The sequence below is a fragment of the Coregonus clupeaformis genome, chromosome 30, assembly GCF_020615455.1.
Source record: "Coregonus clupeaformis isolate EN_2021a chromosome 30, ASM2061545v1, whole genome shotgun sequence".
In the NCBI taxonomy this organism is placed as follows: domain Eukaryota; kingdom Metazoa; phylum Chordata; class Actinopteri; order Salmoniformes; family Salmonidae; genus Coregonus; species Coregonus clupeaformis.
Genome location: NC_059221.1, coordinates 14,953,601 through 14,974,246, shown reverse-complemented (window position 1 = coordinate 14,974,246; position 20,646 = coordinate 14,953,601). Strand labels below are relative to the sequence as shown.

Sequence of the window (20,646 nt, the reverse complement as noted above, 5' to 3'; positions counted from 1 at the left end):
GTATGTACTCACTAACTGTAAGTCGCTCTGGATAAGAGCGTCTACTAAAATGTAAATGTTGAAAATGCTGATTGACTGACAGCTGTGGTATATCAGACCGTATACAGTGTAATGGAGCATATTTATATTTTATAGTGGCTACCGTAGTTTTTATAAAAACCTTACATTAACATATTTCGATGTGTGACAAGATCAATAGGGCGATCAAGAACATAACCAACCACAAAATATCATAGTAGTCGAAGCTTCAGTGTCTATAAATGTTTTTATTCAAAAGATTTAAATGACTGAGTTTATACAGTACTCTGAAGAGCACAGAGTGACTAACAACGATGTTGCCTGATCTGACCACATGTCTGGACCATAGAATTAGAAAGGAGTTATTTCTATGGTCTGTACTATTGTTAACACATGTATTGTTATCAGAGATGAGGGGCATGAAGCTGTCAACTGAAATGGTTAGGGTCTGTGGAAGAAAACGCAAACCAAGCAACTGGAATGTATGGACACACTACCATCCAATATCTGTCATAGCTAGCGTTACAGCTAGATATCAGAAGAATACACCTTTACAGTAAAGACACACAAATTATAGAAATGATCGATTCAGACAGACGAAACTCTAAGATATCCCTTGCCCTGGCAGTGTCTGACTGGCTGAGAGATCATCCTCTCGTCAGCCCTGATTGGAGGAATGGTGAGTAATGAGCACAGGGGAAGAGATGTCATCACAGAGAGAGGAGCCATGGATAATGGTGGTACAGTGTTAGATGAGGGGAGTTGAACCGGGGAGTCGACAGGTCCTATCGTAGCAGAGACCATTTGATCTGTTCCTTGGCAGACTGCAGCACCTGTGGATGAAAACTGGCCTTATAAAACAGATCATACCAACACAAGTAAACATACAAACACACCTGTTTTTGTAATAAGCCTCCAACATGTGTTTACGACATCCATTTTATAGGGATGTGCATCTCTCCTTACAAGCACGATTCAATACGCATCTAGATACATGGGCTCCGATACGATACAGGAACAATACGTTTAGTTTGAAACAATTCGGTGCGATTTGATTAGTGGAACGAATCGATGCGATTCGGGTCGACGCACTAACAATTGTTGCATGAACACATTCATTTTCCATTCTAAATGAATATCTGATACTGATGGAGCTCAGGAGCTGGATCTGTCTGAGCTGACTTCTTTGAGTGGCCCTGTGTGTGTGTGTGTGTGATGTAGTGTGTGAGCTGAGCCATAGGGCAGACTGAGAATCTACCACAATCAGATTGGGGGGGGATTTATGTTTTTGTCCCCACACTTTTAATCTGAAATCCTCATCACCCACTGATTAACTTGTCATATAGCATATTAAAATGTTTTGATCTAGTAATATGTCAATATCTATCTTTAGAAATTAATATAACCGTTTTGGATTTCACCCTCATCTCAAAACCAAATGGTTTTGACCATTGGAACCTTACTAAGGAGAGCTGCTCTTGTCTAGAGTTCAGAGCAGTGAGGCTTGCAAAGATTATTGCTGTTCTTGTTATGAAATTACACCATTACCCTGTTCATGTAAATGACCAAATGCACTGACTGTTTAAAGCAGAACTACCAAAAATATTTTGTATGGTGAACCTGGCAATCGAAAAGCCCCAATCAGCAGTTAGATGTGCAATCAGCAAGATATAAGTGTCCACTCCGGTAGCATACACAGCGCCACCCGTAAACACACAATTTTCTACAGCGCATTTGGTAACAATGACCCAGCAAATTACATTGCTTGTCCCTCAATTAATAAAGCCTATGATTTAATATTGCGAAAGCCATTTGACAAAAATCTGAATGCTGAAGGTGACACACAGATGTAGCCAACAAATATTAGAACAGGGATAGGGTAGACCCTACCCCTCGTTGGTGCAAGCAGCTGCGTCTCCTGCATTGTACACACAGTAGTTATAAAAAAATTGAACTTCAAAACGAGACTGTCCTTATCAAAACAAAATGAATGTAATCCACCGAATTAATCCATCGAATTAATCTAATCCCATCCACCTTGGTTTAGAAGAAGACCAATTGACCATTTTAAGGAAGTGGAGGGAGACTATATGATTCACCCAAAAATTCAATAATTAAATTGACCTCAACATAACGTTTCACAAAGGCTGGATGGAGGAAGATGAGTAATGCCAGTAAAGGAAAATATGCAGGAATTAATTAATCATCTTAATTCATTGAAGGAAAGCAGAACCATAACCATAAAGCATGAGTAAGACAGCCAGCCATTAATCAGTAGACAGGGAGAGAGAGAGAAGGGATGGCAGCCTGTCACAGGCCTCTTAAATGAGAACATTAATCAGGAGAGGAGCTAAACTCAGACACACAGGCGTGTGCACACGATGGAACCGCCACTGGCTACCGTACCACCAGCCAATCATTTCCAATTGTGTGGTTTACATCCAAAAGGATTAAGGAAGTGTGAAAGCAACACAGTAGGATTGGAGAAGGTGAAGTATGCTGATCATCAACATGCCCTTATTGTAGATGAGAGGGACATTGGTAGCCTGGAAATCCAGACTGAATTCAGCACAGTTTTTGTTTTTGTTTCACTCCATTGTCACTAAATTAGTGAAATGAAACATGAGGTGAAATGTAGCGTGATTCAGTCTGGATTTCCAAGCTAGGACACTGGGCCCCGCTCTAAGCTTGTGTCCAAAATGGCACCCTATTCCCTATATAGTGCACTACTTTTGACCAGAATCCTATGGGCCCCGGTCAAAAGTAGTGGACTACATAGGGAAAAGGGTGCCCTTTGGGACACACCTTAAGTCTCAGGAGAGTGGAGAGTCAATAATGCAATGGAGCATATTCCACACTGAGCAATGTAGTATGTTGAGATGAATGAGGTAATTAGGGCTGTTTTTCTTACCTGGGTGACAGTCTGCTCTGAGTAAGGCACATCTTCCCCCTGTAGGAGAGCACAACACATAGTGGCCTTCAGGGCATAACATTCACTTTTTGGTCCACTAGCCACTGTGGTAGGTAGATTAAAAAAATCTACCAACCACTATTTTTTTGCCGCTAAAATTATACCAACAAAACGGATGAGCATGCTTTGTAATGTTTCTAAAACAATATTACTAGTAAGAAGTAACTAATGTGGCATATTGAATAATTGTTTATTTTTTGTGATCTGAGTCTTTTAACCAAAATATCACAGATCAGACAAAAAAAAGTTATGTTTGTGCCTGTGAAATTTCATCTGACTAGTAGAAGCATTGTCTTCTCTTTCCTGGCAGTTGAAACTCAAACATAGAAAAACAACCTAGCTTGTGAACAAAACAATGTAAATAGCCAAGAAACCAAGGACAGTCTCACTTCAGTAAAATTTAATTTCACCTGTGCACAGCCCCCAGCCAGGCAGTGTTTCCGTGCAAGGTGGGATAGGCTATATAGGATTCATAGTTATTTGATTTTGTGCGATTAATTTACCAGCTATGAAACAAAACGGCAGAAATACTTTGAAAACAGCTACTACAGCATTTATTTTACTATAAATGTGATCATACTTGACTTTTTATTCACAAATGCGGGTGAAATGCTCGCACTGTGGAGCCCTGACCACCCGCCAATGTGACTGGTGAAATTTACATTAAGATGTCTATTAAGATGCCAAAATCTACCCACATGTGGCTGGTGTTCATTTTAGGCCCTGGTGGCCTTAGCTCCTGGTCACACAACAGCAACAATACTCAGAACATGTTCCATTAGGGTCCACTAGGTTGAGTGAAGAGTACTTTCTAGGGAGGGGAGGAGAGGAGAGAGACCTTTACTTACCCATAGAGCCACACGGTGGACCACTTGCTGAGGATCACTCTCCAGAATCACTCTGTAGGAAACAGCAGGGAGAAGCTTGTTATCACTCACACACTGTGCAAAGACAGAGGGCCACACTGGACCCACACTCAGTAGCGGTGTGTGGGTAAAATCACTGGGGAAACCAGAAACAAAAGCCATATTACAACCTGTGTTGTGATAATTGCGTTGTTTGCTCTATAACCTGTTAGTTCATGTCTTGCCACCGTGATATATAGGCCTAAAGGCCGAGACAATAACTTCAACCACACCTTTGTTTCATCACAAAACCGGAGAGAAACCTCTGTCCGGTGAAGTCCACAAAGCATATTGCATGTAACAAACAGTTACATGACCTACAACATGGTCAAGCAAGTTAATGTTTCCGACATATTCGGACCACTAAACTATTCCACCGAGAGTTACCGCAAGTCGCAAAGAAAACAGGAGCTGCCTCCACTATTCCAGTGTAACAGGTCAAAGAATTACAGATTTTTGCAACCGTTCATTTTCTATTTTTTATTTTATTTTGTGAGTTGATTTCACCAAAATATTGTATTGTTCAGCATTTCGTGTAGTCTACAGATATTGGGAGAGTTAGTTGTGTAAGTGCGCCCTCTAGAGTTGGTTTGGTTATATGCGGAGGGATGTCATGCTTTTCTCAGTCTGCATTGTATTCGGCTGGGAGAGGTACGTGTTCACTTCGGCGTGACATAAACTTGATATACCTGTTAAAACTAAAACGTTTCAGTGCACATAGTAACTTGTATGTATATTATATGATGAGTGTACGTACATTTAATCAAGCTGTGTCGTGAATATAGCCATTTTTGAGAGTTGAGAAATTGCTAACTTAGCTAACCTCGTGTTCTGTTTAGCTGTAAGTTAGCAATCATCATTCTATCCTCTTGTGACGAAGCTCACGTTGTTCTTTTTATGTTAGGCGGATTCTGGTCGAGGGTAGAGTTTTGAACATTTTCTCTCTTTGATGTTGAACAGGTATGTATTCCCTATATCAGGTTAAAAATGTGTTCATTTAAAATGTTTTCATGTATTGATTAGTGTTTAATGGCACTGAAAAGCTCAAATGTGAAGGATTACATGTTGCTTCGTGCATATTACTGTATGTATTACCTATTTGAAAGATGGTTTATGTCATGTTGCACAGTATTATGTAAAGGCTAAAAGCTCAGAGTTTTTGGCAGAGATAACATGAATATGACACATACATAAGATATACACCAGATGCAATGTTTATTTTCCAATGATGTTGTATTTTATTACTTGTATTTTTGAATGTGATTATACTGAGTCTGCATTGTATTCGGCTGGGAGAGGCGGATTCTGGTCGAGGGTAGAGTTTTGAACATTTTCTCTCTTTGATGTTGAACAGATTGAGAGAGTTGTACACAATAAAGTGCCTTCAAGTACGCCAGTGTGTTGTCTTCAGTGCACCGGAACACAACGCAGTAGTCGGCAACGAGCAGACCGCGCCGGCTACATTGGTGCCGTGACCCGGATTATCTTCGCTTCAGATCATCGCCAGGGTGATCGCCGGTGGTTGCTGTGACGAGTAGGAACCTCTTCGGAATGTTACAAGTATAAGGGCAAACATTAATGTGTAAATTGTAGCTCTTAATTGCTTACCTCAGCTACTTCTATCATTGTACAATTATTTTTTTCATATTCACATGTTCTGGTGATTCACATATCATTACCATAGTCTATTACAACTTTCTATTTAAAAAAAAAAAAAAAAAAATGGCTGATGGCAAGGATGCGCAGACACCATTTAGTGTTGGAGATGCTGCAGACATTGCAAGCAGCGTTAGTTCAGTGGGCTGTCCTGCATTTTCATACACTCACACCCAAACAGATGAACATTCTCCACGTCAGCCAGTGTCTAGTTCACATGTGAGTTCTGCAGACCTAGGGAGTCTCATCACACAGTTAGCTCATGAAATAGGAGAGAACATTGCTAGCCAATTACAGAGATCTGTTGGTAGTGCAGATAACCAAACCACTCCTACGCCTAGCCTGAACTTAGGATATGGACAGTCTGATTTGAACATGACAGGAGTAAAGTTAGTCATGAAGACAGATGTCAAAGAGCCGCCGTACTTCAGGGGTGATGGAACAGACAAACACACAGTGCATGAGTGGGAAGAGATTATGAGCGTTTACCTGAATAAGAGGGGTGTACACCCGCAAGAGCACTCCCAGGAGATAATGTCAAGACTAATGGGAAAGGCTAGAGACATTGTTAAAGTTACCCTGCGCAGTATGCCATCGCTGCAGCCAGCTGAGAACTCCAAGCTCGTCTTTGATATTCTGAAACAACATTTCAGTGAGTTAACCTACTCCTCTATGCCTTTAGCAGATTTCTATAACACACTTCCTCTGGCTGGAGAAAGTCCCATGGACTATTGGATACGCTTGAACAAGGCTGTGGATGTCGCAGATGAGTGTCTGAGAAGGCAGGGGCGAAACATTGAGGACCCCTCTCACGAAGTCACAATGATGCTGGTGAAACACTGTCCCGACCCCGCTCTTGCAAGTGTCCTAAAGTGCAAAACAGCTGAAAAGTGGACAGCAAATGAGATTCATGAACACCTCGTTGAACATCAGAGAGAGGCTAGAACAATGTGTCAAGCCAAATCTTATCGGCCAAAGAACATTGGTGCACATGCTCAGGCATTAACCACAGAGACAGTCGCTGCTGAAAACCCAACAGACCTTACTGGTTACCCAAAGGCAATGGGGCTTCCATCCTCTCCTCAGACAGAGAGCATCTGCATGCAGTCTCTCATTGGCTTGCTGGACCGTGTGCTAGAGCAGACGGCACACACAACAGCAGTCGTGCCACCAAGCAGGGGGCCAGCAGCCATTGTTCAGAGTAGATGTAAAGTCTGTCAGTCTGCCGAACATTCAACTACTGCACACTGTAGACAGGCGAACCTCTGTATGGGCTGTTACAAGCCCGGCCACTGGAAGAGAGAATGCCAACAGCGCCGGCCAAGAATTAACGCTCAGCCACAGTTAGCGCACACACCACCTAACTCTGAGCAAGTTGGAGCCAGTTTAAACTAGATAGCTCACATACGGAAAGGGGATGTGTGAGCGTTGAAGATTCAACCCTTGAAGAAAGTGAAGAATTGAAGGAGATGTATGTCAATGTCTGTAAAGCAATGTCTGATAATTGCACGGTAATTGTTCAGAATATTCACAGAGTTGAGACGTTCAGTGAGTTATTTCACGCACCGGTGACAGTTAATGGCTGTGCTCAGTTGCAAGGGCTCCTCGATACAGGCTCAATGGCCTGCACGATAAGTGAAGAGGCAGAGCAGAGACTACTATCGGATAGCGTCTTGACCCCACATCAAGAACTCTCACAGCATATCATCCTTGTTGGCTGTGGAGGAGTACAAGTGCGCCCCAAGTGCATGTATGACATGGAACTAAGTCTGTATGGGGTAAAGTGCATGGTCCCAGTTCTGGTGATCACTGGTCAGAAAGACGACATAATAGTAGGCACCAACATGTTGAAACGTGTACTGCATCAGCTGAAAACGAGAACAGTTATTGGACACTTATCTCGAGCAACACAAAAGGGTCTCCAGATGGCGAACAGTTTCTAGAAATGATGACCAGTCTCACAAGATGGAGGGGTGAAGATGTCCCAGGAAAAGTAGGGACAGTGAAGCTAACTCAGGCGGTGACTCTCCTTCCCAAACAAGAGTACCTGCTGTGGGGAAGACTGCCAAGTAATATACCCAAGTCACCTGGGAGTACAGTTATGGTGGAGCCTACAACCTCCAGGTGTGTGCCTCGGGGCATTATGGTGGGGAGAGTGGTAACACCGTTATGGGGAGATGGCTGGACTCCCATGAAAGTCACTAATATCTCAGACAAACCACTCACACTGAAAAGGAACAGCAAGCTTGCGGACGTCTCTACTTGTGTTGCAGCTGAAGATCTCACACTGTTCCAGGGTTCCTGTCAGAGTGATGCTGGCTCTGTTGGAGTGACTCATGTGAAACAGGACGACAACGGTGACCTGAAAGACAGACTGCAGAAGTCTGGTCTAGGAAATGTCGACATTGATCATTGTGAAGCGAGCCCCTCCACCAAGCTCCAACTTGTGACATTGCTGGAGAAATATCAGGATATATTTTCAAAGCATAATCTTGACTGTGGAGAAGCCAAGGGCTTTGCCCATAGGATCCGCCTCACTGACGACCGTCCCTTCCGTCTTCCATATCGCAGAGTGCCGCCAGCCCACTATCAAAAGCTGCGCCAAGTTCTCACCGAGATGGAGGAACAGGAAATCATACGGAAATCAATGAGTGAATATGCTTCTCCACTCGTGATGGTTTGGAAGAAAAATGGCGACCTCCGGATATGCACAGACTTTCGATGGCTGAATGCAAGAACTATCAAGGATGCTCATCCTTTGCCCCATCAATCGGACTGCTTGGCTGCCCTTGGCGGTAATGCTGTCTTCAGCACCATGGACCTCACGTCTGGATTTTATAACTTGCCCATGCATGAGGAGGACAAAAAGTATACCGCCTTCACAACACCATTAGGCCTGCACGAGTATAACAGAATGCCACAGGGGCTTTGCAACAGTCCAGCGTCCTTCATGAGGATGATGATGAGTATCTTTAGCGATCTTAACTTCAGCAGTCTCTTGTGCTACCTAGATGATCTCTTGATATTTGCCCCCAATGAACAGCAGGCCCTCAGCAGATTAGAGGTTGTTTTCCAGAGGCTACGGGAGCACAATCTAAAGTTGAGTCCAAAGAAATGCCATCTGTTGCGGAGATCTGTGAAGTTTCTCGGACACATCGTTGACAGTGACGGTGTTGCTGTTGACCCAGAGAAGGTCGAGGTCATCACCAAAATGTCAAAGAGGGACTTGATGGAAGATGATGGCTGCACTCCTTCAGTTCGCAGAGTGAAGTCGTTCCTGGGGATGGTATTTTATTACCAACACTACATACCAAATTGCTCCTCCATCGCAAAACCCCTGTTTGCTCTCACAGCTGGCCAGAAACGGAGAGGAAAGGCCGGGAAGTACAGTCAGAATGCGGGAGTCTACAGAAAGCTCAAACCTGCGGATTGGACCCTTGACTGCGATTCAGCTTTCGCCGGCCTTAAGGAGAAGCTCCTGAATTGTGTGGTCCTTAGCCATCCAGACTTTACTAAGCCCTTGGTTCTGTCCATTGATGCGTCTCTTGATGGCCTTGGGGCGGTTCTGTCCCAGATACCAGAAGGAGAAACGAAGGCACGCCCGATCGCCTTTGCCAGCAAGACCCTCACTGGCTCACAAAAGAGGTATCCTGCTCACCGACTGGAGTTCTTGGCGCTCAAATGGAGTGTTTGTGAAAAAATTCAGTCACTGGTTGAAAGGCCACACTTTTACAGTGTGGACCGACAATAATCCTTTGACCTATATAATGACCAAACCAAAACTTGATGCTTGCGAACAGAGGTGGGTGGCAAAGCTTTCCCCTACACCTTCAGTATCAAACACATTCCTGGGGTAAAGAACATTGTGGCAGATGCCCTGAGTAGAGATCCGTTTGCTAAATCAGTGAGCCAAAGGTTGATCAGTGAGCCCTATGGAAGTCTTTTGGCCGAGGCGGAGGGAACCAAAGAGGAGAAAGTCCAAGATCTCTTCCGGAGTAAGACCCAGTGTCTCCAGGCACATGATGCAGGGTGCTGTGTAACTATGGACCCCACTCAAGACAGGCTGGCCGGCAGTCAAGAACCCTCTCATGTGAAATCTGCTTGTGAAGCTCATGTAGAGTGGGAAAGGGGAGCAGAGATAAGAGCAACACAGTTTCTCAATGCTCTTCCCCAGGCGGTGCCCTCAGAACAAGACACACTTCCAGCCCTCTCCATCGGCGAGCTGAGGCACAGCCAGGAAATAGATCCAGTTATCAGGGAAGTCCTGCCACTCATTCAGAGGGGTGAGCCACCACCTAGGCGAGGGAGGAGGAGGTTAGCTCTTACGACCCAGACACTGTGCAAGCAGTGGCATCATCTAAAAGTCCAGGACGGAGTCCTATATAGGGTAACCAAAGACCCATTAAGCAGAGAGAAGAGGTATCAGTTTGTGCTGCCTGCTAGCTTGAAGGCCAAAGCTCTCGCTGGTGTGCATGATTTCGCTGGGCATCAAGGGCAGGCTAGAACAGCACACCTCGCCCGACAGCGTTTCTTCTGGCCGCAAATGGGAAGAGACATCAAGGAATATGTGAAATGCTGCCAACGCTGTATCCTTGCAAAGACCCCTGAACCAGCTGCCCGAGCTCCCTTGGAGAGCATTCGCACTTCGGCACCCATGGAGCTGGTGTGCATTGATTTTTGGAGTGCTGAGGACTGTAAGCAAAGATCTGTCGATGTGTTAGTCATAACAGACCACTTTACAAAATTGGCTCATGCCTTTCCCTGCGTAAACCAAACTGCAAAGCAAATAGCAAAGAAGTTATGGGATAACGTATTCTGCATCTACGGTTTCCCAGAGCGAATACATTCTGATCAAGGGGCCAATTTTGAAAGCAAACTCATAGCTGAACTCCTCAGCCTCACAGGGATTAAGAAAACACACACAACAGCATACCATCCCATGGGAAATGGGCAAACCGAAAGGTTCAATAGGACACTTGGCAGTATGTTGCGTGCCCTACCCCTGACAGCTAAGCAACACTGGGCCCAACAGATACAGACTTTGACTTTTGCGTATAATGCCACCACTCATGAAACAACTGGATATCCTCCATTCTATTTGATGTATGGTCGAGTGCCCAGACTCCCAGTAGACATGGTCTTCAAACAAGTCTTGAGGGATCCAGTCGTGGTGAATTATAAGACCTATGCAGAGAAACTGATGGCGAACCTCCATGTGGCTGCCGACATAGCTCAGCAGCATGCGAGGAAAGGACAGCAACATCAAGCTGATGGCTACAACAAGAGAGTTCGTGGAACCCACTTGAACGTTGGCGACCGAGTTTTGTTAGCTAATAAAGCAGAGAGAGGGAAGAGGAAGTTAGCGGATAAGTGGGAAGCCACTATGTATACCATCATAGACCGGAACCCTCAGACTCACGTTTACAAAGTCAGAGACGAAAGTGGGAAAACAAAAGTTGTTCATCGGAATTTGATGTTGGACGTGAGCTTCTTGCCCATGCCAGAACTAAGCGATGAAGAGACGAATGGAGCTGCCTCGGATGTGGCCAGTGAGTTTCAGCCTCCTTCTGTTGATGCTTTGAGTGGCCTAGCAGTAGACGCTTCTGAGGACCGTACATGTTCGTGGTTAAACGCATCCTCTGACTCTGAGTCTATTGGAGAAGCTGATGAGTCTGAGATGGAGAATGAGACGCCCCGCTCTCTGTCCAGGAGGTCTGTTCAGCTGACACCCACGGGAGCCCAGTCTGAAGAGGTCAGAGGCCAAGGGGAAAATGAATGCTCACCTGTGGGAGACTTGTCGGATTCCAGTGACCCCCCTGATTTGCACATGACTGACACTGACTCTGTTGCCCCAGTTGATGTTCCTGACTTAGATGAGACAGGGTCTTCGGACGTCAATTCACCTGTTACACTGATTGATAGTCAGATACCCTCCCAAGTACAAGGGTTTGAAAGTCAGGTTGTCAGAACACGTACTGGCAGGGTTGTTAAGGCAGTCGATCGCTTGATAGAGAACATGGTGCAAAAACCACTCACCAAGGGTTTTGTTACAGGAGTCAGAAGGTCACTGTCTTTCCGTTCTTTATTTTAGATACATTTTTGAGATTAAGATATTTTTCTTTATTACCAGTAGTATGACCTGGGTCATGAGATGTTCATATTGGAGGGAAAGTGTTCCAAGATTTCATATGATGTATAAGGCATCATATTCACTAGAAGGGGCAGTAGCCTGATCAACTGCTGTTTTCTTTTAACTTACTTTGTAAGTAGCTTTATACGCTGTATATGGGAAATGGAGTCCCAGGGCTATCTTGGACCAAGTGGACAAGAGATTTATTCTATATGTTTTTGGTTATTTTCCACCCTCGAAGTGTGAAGGATTTTGGTGAAATTAAAGAGGGGTGAATGTAACAGGTCAAAGAATTACTGATTTTTGCAACCGTTCATTTTCTATTTTTTATTTTATTTTGTGAGTTGATTTCACCAAAATATTGTATTGTTCAGCATTTCGTGTAGTCTACAGATATTGGGAGAGTTAGTTGTGTAAGTGCGCCCTCTAGAGTTGGTTTGGTTATATGCGGAGGGATGTCATGCTTTTCTCAGTCTGCATTGTATTCGGCTGGGAGAGGTACGTGTTCACTTCGGCGTGACATAAACTTGATATACCTGTTAAAACTAAAACGTTTCAGTGCACATAGTAACTTGTATGTATATTATATGATGAGTGTACGTACATTTAATCAAGCTGTGTCGTGAATATAGCCATTTTTGAGAGTTGAGAAATTGCTAACTTAGCTAACCTCGTGTTCTGTTTAGCTGTAAGTTAGCAATCATCATTCTATCCTCTTGTGACGAAGCTCACGTTGTTCTTTTTATGTTAGGCGGATTCTGGTCGAGGGTAGAGTTTTGAACATTTTCTCTCTTTGATGTTGAACAGGTATGTATTCCCTATATCAGGTTAAAAATGTGTTCATTTAAAATGTTTTCATGTATTGATTAGTGTTTAATGGCACTGAAAAGCTCAAATGTGAAGGATTACATGTTGCTTCGTGCATATTACTGTATGTATTACCTATTTGAAAGATGGTTTATGTCATGTTGCACAGTATTATGTAAAGGCTAAAAGCTCAGAGTTTTTGGCAGAGATAACATGAATATGACACATACATAAGATATACACCAGATGCAATGTTTATTTTCCAATGATGTTGTATTTTATTCCTTGTATTTTTGAATGTGATTATACTGAGTCTGCATTGTATTCGGCTGGGAGAGGCGGATTCTGGTCGAGGGTAGAGTTTTGAACATTTTCTCTCTTTGATGTTGAACAGATTGAGAGAGTTGTACACAATAAAGTGCCTTCAAGTACGCCAGTGTGTTGTCTTCAGTGCACCGGAACACAACGCAGTAGTCGGCAACGAGCAGACCGCGCCGGCTACACCAGCACCATTTCAACAGAATCAAATCACCTCTGCTTAGTCTAATACATTGACAACTAAAACATACCAAAAACAATTTAGTCCAGTCAACGTCAGCTAAATATGATTTGGCTGTCCATGTTTCGGATTTATGTGCGTGCGTTCAAATAGAAAAACATGTTGACTCACCCTACTTGTAGAGAAACGCCAATGCCATCCTCCTCTCTTTCATGTTGACGAAACAGTCTATCACGCTTTTATTTTTTGCTTTGTTATGCTTGCTCGCTAGCCTAACTTCCTTTCATGGGCAACGTTATAACTACATATTGAACTAAAATCCTCTCAGGCCAGGGGCGCAATGTATGAATTAATGGTTGGATCAGAACCGCCGTTATAATCATTGGCCAGTACGGTTAATTAATTAAAACCACAAGTCCAAATCCCTATCTCCATCCATGGCTAATTTAGGGAAGGGCCAATTTTAGCTAGCTGCAACTGGAGGACAACAACACAACGAGATGCAACAATTCAAGTTGTTTCTGTCAATGGGGTATGCTCTCGATGCGATAGGAGTGACGCCAAATCCAAACTGGCTTCCCTTGACACTTTTTTTTTTTGGGTGCGCCAGGACCATTCACTGTTGAGCTCACTCAGTTTAGCTCAACGCAGATTGGCTATTATTTTATACTTTTTTTTAATCAAAGGACGCCAAATGCTCGCTGGCATCCATTGCATTCAATGCTACGGGCGGCAAAAATGTCATACTCTTTTGGACCAGACAGCATCATATAGATGCCCTACACATACAGAGACAGAGGGGCGCTGTTTCGCTCGCGCGGACACATTTTCCCATGGCAACCATGAATACACGCCACTGCCCACACTTGTCTTGTTTTACTAGCACTGACCTTACTGTTAGCTGCTTTATTGAGAAAAAGTTGTACTTACTATGACATGTTGTTGTCTTACCTAGCTACCTTAAGGTGAAAGCATTAACTGTAAGTCACTCTGGATAAGAGGATCTGCTAAATGACTCAAATGTAAATGTATAAGATATAGAACTCACCCTCCATCCACAATTTCATCCACAGCTAGAAAGAGACCTTCCATGTTTTCAAGTAGAGATCTCCTCTCAACATTCTTCCTACAGAGACAGACAACAGAGAAATAATTTAAGCTTGCCTTTTAATGATAGATGACTAAATATGTGCTTTAATAAGCTTTAGATCTCACCTCAACATTTGGCTAAGTGAGTCAAACAGACAGTTTAGAACAGCCATTAGCATCAACTGTTGGAGGGAAACAAAACACAGAAACAACAAAAAAGTTATTTAGAGCATGGCAGGGTGCACTGAAATGAAACATACAATTAATGTATTATGTGATGACCTCATTTTCATGTGAGCTTCCAATGACATAGAAGAAAATATCAATGTTGTTCTTGTAGACGACTGTGAGGCCCTCTAGCAAAGCGATCTCACCTGAGTAGGCACAGAAACATGACAATGAGACACAACAAAACAGAGGTAAAACAATGACCTGTGTGTGTGTGTGTTAGTGAAGCGCGGGTTGACTCATAATAATTTTCTGGTGACCAAGGATTTATTTAGCCTTCTAGGGCAACAAGTAATGACAGAAGAGATGTGTATCTAATTATAGACAAGTTGACTGACAAATAGCCTACCAAAATGTAGGAAATTATAAGCAAAACATAGGCCTATCTAAAATAGGCGTAAAAACTAATCCTGCACCCACTGTCAATGTACAGCGCATTTGCTATATTTGTGGGTTAGGGTCAGGTGCGGCCCTCAGTTTTTCACTTTATCACATATAGTTGGGCGGTTGCGGATGGGTTATTAGCAATTGCAGGCAGGTGCGGGTGAACAAAGCTGACCCGCACATAACTAGTGTGTGCGTGTGTGTGTTCAAATGCATTTCTTACTGTCTGTCCTGTGTGTCTTGCTGAAGATGTTCTTCTCAAAAGCTTTCTGTTCCTTCACTGAAGGGTATGTGTCATCATAATACTGTAAATAAAGCATTAAAAGCATGAATAGAAGGAGGGGATCGATACCACAAATATTTCTTGTTGTTGGGTAAATCCATTTGAATTCAATCACTTTTTGTCAATCACCCTTTTGATTTGATCGTAACCTTCCATACATATTTGCCCATTGTAGAAATGCTCAGAAAGTGACTTTTTGGACCTGAATGCCAAAACATTCATGACATAAAAGGTGCATACCCCACAATACCATTAAACATCCATGTCTTGAAAAGATAAACGGTTGAGATTGATTTAGAATTCTTGAAAAAAAAAAAATCACCTAAATTATCTAAAAACGTCTTCTCTATCTTCTCTTTTTTTTTCACATTCACATATGTTGTAGCTTAGACCCTATGTTACGTCATCTGAAGTTTTTGTGTTGTGCCCGCCATCGGTTGAGACACAACATGCTCTTGAATACAGGGTGGGTGTCCTAAAATGGGAATAAAATTGAAATTTTGACTTTCAAATGGTACCGGCGGTACATCAGAGAATGTTGACTTGAATGGGAATATCCATTGTTTTAAATTATACTGTCAATCCTCCATAGGAAACCTATTGAAATCATAGAAATATAGATAATAAAATAGACATTACCATTTAAGTTGACATTCAATGGTGGGTGGACCGGCGGCCATCTTTGTGGTAGTAATTAGAAGTTAAAATTGTTATAATCAATTTAAATGTCAATGGTGTACCAGCTAAATTGCAGTGGTCTGGAGGGATAGGTACAGTCTATGAATTATATTTCTATGATAGAAATGCCACCCACCCTGTATTCAAGAGCATGTTGTATCTCAACTGATGGCGGGCACATCACAAACACCTCCACCTCCGATGATTTAAAGTAGGGTCTAAGCTACATATGCGAATATGAAGAAGAAAAAAAATCGGAGTTTACGCGTTATTAGATCATTTACATTAAAGGTTAAACAATTTAAATTTGTATTCAAATAAATATTTTTCAAGAAATAATAAAATAGTTTGACAACCCTATTTGTAAGCTTTTAAATGATATCAGACTTAACCGTTTATTTTTTCCAGCGATGAAGACATGTAGGTCTCATGGTATGGTGGGGTATGCAAAATGGGTAAACTTTGAGCACCTCTATCTCCTGAATTTTTTGGCATTCAGGTCCAACAAGTCACTTTCTGACCACTTCATCCATGGGAAAAGATGTATGGAAAGTTTTGTTTAAATCAAAAGGGATGCTGTCAAAAAGTGATTGAATTCATATGGATTGACCCTGTTAGTACATTTCAAATGGTAGGCTAATGCAGCTAGGTATTACATAATGACATAATTAGTTACATAGCAGTGCTTGCCAACTTCGGTCCTGAATTACTGGGTGTGCAGGCTTTTGTTCCAGCCCAGTATAACACACCTGATCATCAAAGTCTTACTTTTGCATAGAGCCTCTCTCCATCATTATCCAGAATGAGGACTGCTTTCACAGTGTACAAAGATGGTTCCTGTTAGACAGATGTACACAGACATGAGTAGCAGATAAGTGAGAGGGGGCATACTCTTCCTCTGTGCCAAGATAAGTTACACATAGAGATAGATAGAGGACTCATGTTTATATCTGTGCCATTATAACGTCTGTGACAGCATGGGCAGCGCCATTGAGACTACAACCCATAGAAATTAGTGATGTCTAGTTCACAAACTATTCATTATTTTTGAACAACTCTTTTTACTGACTCGAGAGTCATATTTTTCTGAGTGACTCTTTCATTTTAGTCGTTTGTTTGATCTGCTAGTGCTGAGTACTACAGCAGGATTAATACACTCCTCCGGCTCAGCGGCTCCAGAGACGAGCTACGATCACCAATGGTCTGTCATACGCACACAGGAAAATAGACATGATAATTGATCGCATGGAGCAAGAATGACTGCAATTACATTTACATTTTAGTCATTTAGCAGACGCTCTTATCCAGAGCGACTTACAGTTAGTGAATACATATTTTTTTTATACTGGCCCCCCGTGGGAATTGAACCCACAACCCTGGCGTTGCAAACGCCATGCTCTATCAACTGAGCTACATCCCTGCCGGCCATTCCCTCCCCTACCCTGGACGAATTGTGCGCCGCCCATGAGTCTCCCAGTCGCGGCCGGCTGCGACAGAGCCTGGATTCGAACCAGGATCTCTAGTGGCACAGTTAGCACTGCGATGCAGTGCCTTAGACCACTGCGCCACTCAGGAGGTTAATTAATTGATTATTGAATGTTTCAATAGACACAGCTTTGTAGAACCAAAACATACACAGCCTCTGCTCAACAAACTCGAACTTGAAAACGAATCGTTTGGGGTTTGCAGTTCGCGAACGACTGTGCTTATCACCAGGCCTGGCTACCCAGCCTCCTTGCTCCGGGCAAATGCTACGCCACGCCCACGGATATTAGTTTCTTCTCAGCAATGAGAAGTATGTAACGAATGACAGAGCAACGGAATAATTTTGTGTGAGTCGTCAAGCTACTTATCATCCTCACGGCAGTCAAGCAATGCATTCCGCCAAGAGTCGTTCACAATTTAGTCTGATTGCGGCCACAACTAGACCTTGTTTCAAATGTATCAAGAAATAATCTTATTTGTATACCTAGCAATCAACAATTGTACATTGTTTAAACATGAACGAGAGACTCGTATAATCATGACGCGTGGTCCTCTGTAGCTCAGCTGGTAGAGCACGGCGCTTGTAACGCCAAGGTAGTGGGTTCGATCCCCGGGACCACCCATACACAAAAATGTATGCACACATGACTGTAAGTCGCTTTGGATAAAAGCGTCTGCTAAATGGCATATTATTATTATTATTATTATGACTCTTTCGAGTTTTCAGATCATCGCTCGCCAGTAGGGGGTCCTGCGTGCTCTGGGCATTACAGACTCAAATGAACGAAATTAGTCTAAATGATCCGTAAAAAGAGCCGAACTTCCCATCACTAGTAGGAATCCCCACCCAGTTGACTACTTTAAAATGGTGGAAGCCCTCAAAGACGCTGCCCATGCTAAAACAGCCTTTTGGCCACTAGAGGCCTCTATCATTCTCTATTTGCATTTTAGTCATTTAGCAGACGCTCTTATCCAGAGCGACTTACAGGAGCAATTAGGGTTAAGTGCCTTGCTCAAGGGCACAGCGACAGATTTTTCACTTGGTCGGCTCGGGGATTAGAACCAGCGACCTTTCGGTTACTGGCACAACGCTCTTTACCACTAAGCTACCTGCCTCCCCATGGCAGGGATGGGCAACTCCAGTCCTCTGGGCCTGATTTGTCACACTTTTGCTAACACATCTCACTCCAATAATCAACTAATCATGATCTTTAGTTTAGAATGCAATTCGTTTTATCAGCTGTGTTTGCTAGGAATGGGGGAAAAGTGCAACAGCACGCCGGCCCCTTAGGACTGGAGTTTCCCATCCCTGTTCTATGGGAAAGATGATGCATATACTGGCAATATCCATGTCTCTCTGCCCAAACAATGGAAGTCGTTGTCCACAAAGCGGCATTGGTGGGCTGTCAAGCTCCCGCTTATTCCGCTCTTTGGATTGGTGGATACATCTAATTATTTTAAGACATTTGAATATAGGGTTGTTGACGTCAACCGCCTGTATTCAATCGAGAGAGATGCTATGCTACCAGCCTCATGTCATGAATAGCCCGCTCGAGACAACTCCGACATAATGTTTTTTCACAAAGTTGTGGGATGTCACATGTCCTACTTATATCAGTACCCTCGTAACAACCTAAGCAATACAAAACGTATATTCGATCAAATAAACCATTCCATTTATTGTTGACCAAATTCGATACTGTGACCTCCAGACAAAAACTCCTCAATTGGTGAGCGAATGAAACGAAACAACGCCACCTGCTGGAGAAGACAGATTTTTGGCCGAGTTGGGCTCTCGCTTCGCCTCTTCCTCTCTGTCTATGGTTACACGTCATCACTAGCTAGCTAATTAGATAGCTAGCTAACATTAGCAACTAGTTAGCTAACTAGCTATGATAGCAGGTAAGGAAGCAAGAAATTGTGACATTCGCTAACGGGAAACAGTTGTCATTACTAAGCACTGTGACCAGTGATAGAGGATTTAGCCACAGAGTTTATAAATCTACATACTGTACCGTCTTTGATTTAGCTAGCTAGCTACTAACGTTACACTGTTGTAAAGGCTACGTCAGCTAGCTAGTTAGTTTGCTAAAACATCCGGCGAGTTAGCTAGCTAACATCTCCTTCCCATCTCTCGACAGGCAGCAAACACATTATCTCTCGTGGCGTGGCCAAAGTTACTTTAATAACTCACATCAGGAATTATAACATTTAAAAAAAAACATAAACGTTACCAGCATTACAGTATCCATATTCTTCCAATAGTTCCTAGCTAGCAACCTTCCTAGCTAGTTAGCAGCCTAGCTAAATATTTATGTGATCTCCCATTGGATGATATTCCGCGTCAGTCAAAACACATTCTCGACTGAGCACAAGAGTACAAAGGTACAAGGCATTTGCCATCCAGTATATACCATTAAGGTGAATAAATGTTGAATGTAATGTTTCTGTGACTGTAAATGAAACAATTGTGTTACCTGCTCATATCATTTATTATGCAGGATTTAATTCTGAGGGCCAGGGGCCAACGTTTGTGGTTGGAGGAGTTGACTGTGCCAATTGAAACAAAGTTAGGGAGGGACTGTGCAGTTGGGCAGTAACATTTCCAGCAAGCAGTGGTGGTGGTATATCACTAGCTTGCTCTGTGATCCCACATAGCCGAAATAAGGCTTCAACTTCACCACTGCAAACCTTAGGTTTTTACATTACAGCATTATACAGTATAACCTACATGGTAGGCATACAGTAATGGAGGTAGGCCAACTGTATTCCTCTCTGGCTTCATCTCCTCTGTTCTTCCCTTTGATTCCTATTGTCTGTCTGAGTATAGTCAGTCATGTTGTATGAAAAAGTTTTTTTTAAAGAATCATCCCACATTAACCAACCTAATTATCCTGGTTGTTTCTTATGGGAAGTTTCAATCTGGAAAACCATACTAGTGATGGAGTTTCCCCTCTATTCAGAATGGCATCAATGTTTACGTGTCAACCTCCATTTTGGTTAGGAACATCAATTCTGTCTGTTATTACAAGGAGTATTGTGAGTGTGATATTGTTTTCAGGGGAAAGACACATTGCCATTGAAGTTCTTCGTTTTTGTCATAGAATGTATTTTTCCAAATATAAATATAAATGTATATTATATATTATACAGCCTGCATTAAATGATCATATTATCAAAACATTCACTTGCAACAGTGCTGTGGCTAACCGACGCATTTTGCAATGCAGCAGTGTGTTTTCACAATTTTACCACTAAATATTTCGAAATTACCCTTGATGTCTGAGAGGAAACACAATATGCAGCCTTAGACTGTACAGTCAAAAGGCTGAATGCTTCTCAGAATAATGTTGGCATGCCATATTGCTTGTACTTAGTATAGCAGTATAAGAACATTTTATTTTTAACAGATTCCTCTGTTCTCATCCTTGATGCCTGTGTTTTTACAGTATAGCCTATTCTTAATATAACCATGACAACAGTGACGGTTAGCACTTTACATGTCAAATCCCA

At 42.7% G+C, this 20,646-nt stretch overlaps 1 protein-coding gene across 1 annotated transcript; it reads right to left on the bottom strand.

Moving 5' to 3' along the window:
* Positions 1-246: 246 nt before the first annotated feature.
* LOC121545823 (coatomer subunit zeta-1-like) lies at positions 247-19,471 on the bottom strand. The gene is made up of 9 exons (XM_041856658.1): positions 19,368-19,471; positions 16,417-16,485; positions 14,911-14,992; positions 14,358-14,449; positions 14,202-14,257; positions 14,035-14,112; positions 3,838-3,889; positions 2,930-2,968; positions 247-851 (listed from the first exon to the last, which is right to left on the bottom strand). The coding sequence occupies exons 1-9, from the start codon at positions 19,383-19,385 to the stop codon at positions 804-806; spliced, it is 534 nt and encodes a 177-aa protein (XP_041712592.1). The 5' UTR covers positions 19,386-19,471; the 3' UTR covers positions 247-803.
* Positions 19,472-20,646: the final 1,175 nt, after the last annotated feature.

What these genes read in the sequence shown, in the direction of transcription:
- LOC121545823 (XM_041856658.1), bottom strand. An exon ending in CAAGACACACAGGACAGACA is followed by an intron (nt 14,450 to 14,910) that starts GTAAGAAATGCA and finishes GTGCCTACTCAG; the next exon opens with GTGAGATCGCTTTGCTAGAG. An exon ending in TCACTTAGCCAAATGTTGAG is followed by an intron (nt 14,113 to 14,201) that starts GTGAGATCTAAA and finishes CTGTCTCTGTAG; the next exon opens with GAAGAATGTTGAGAGGAGAT.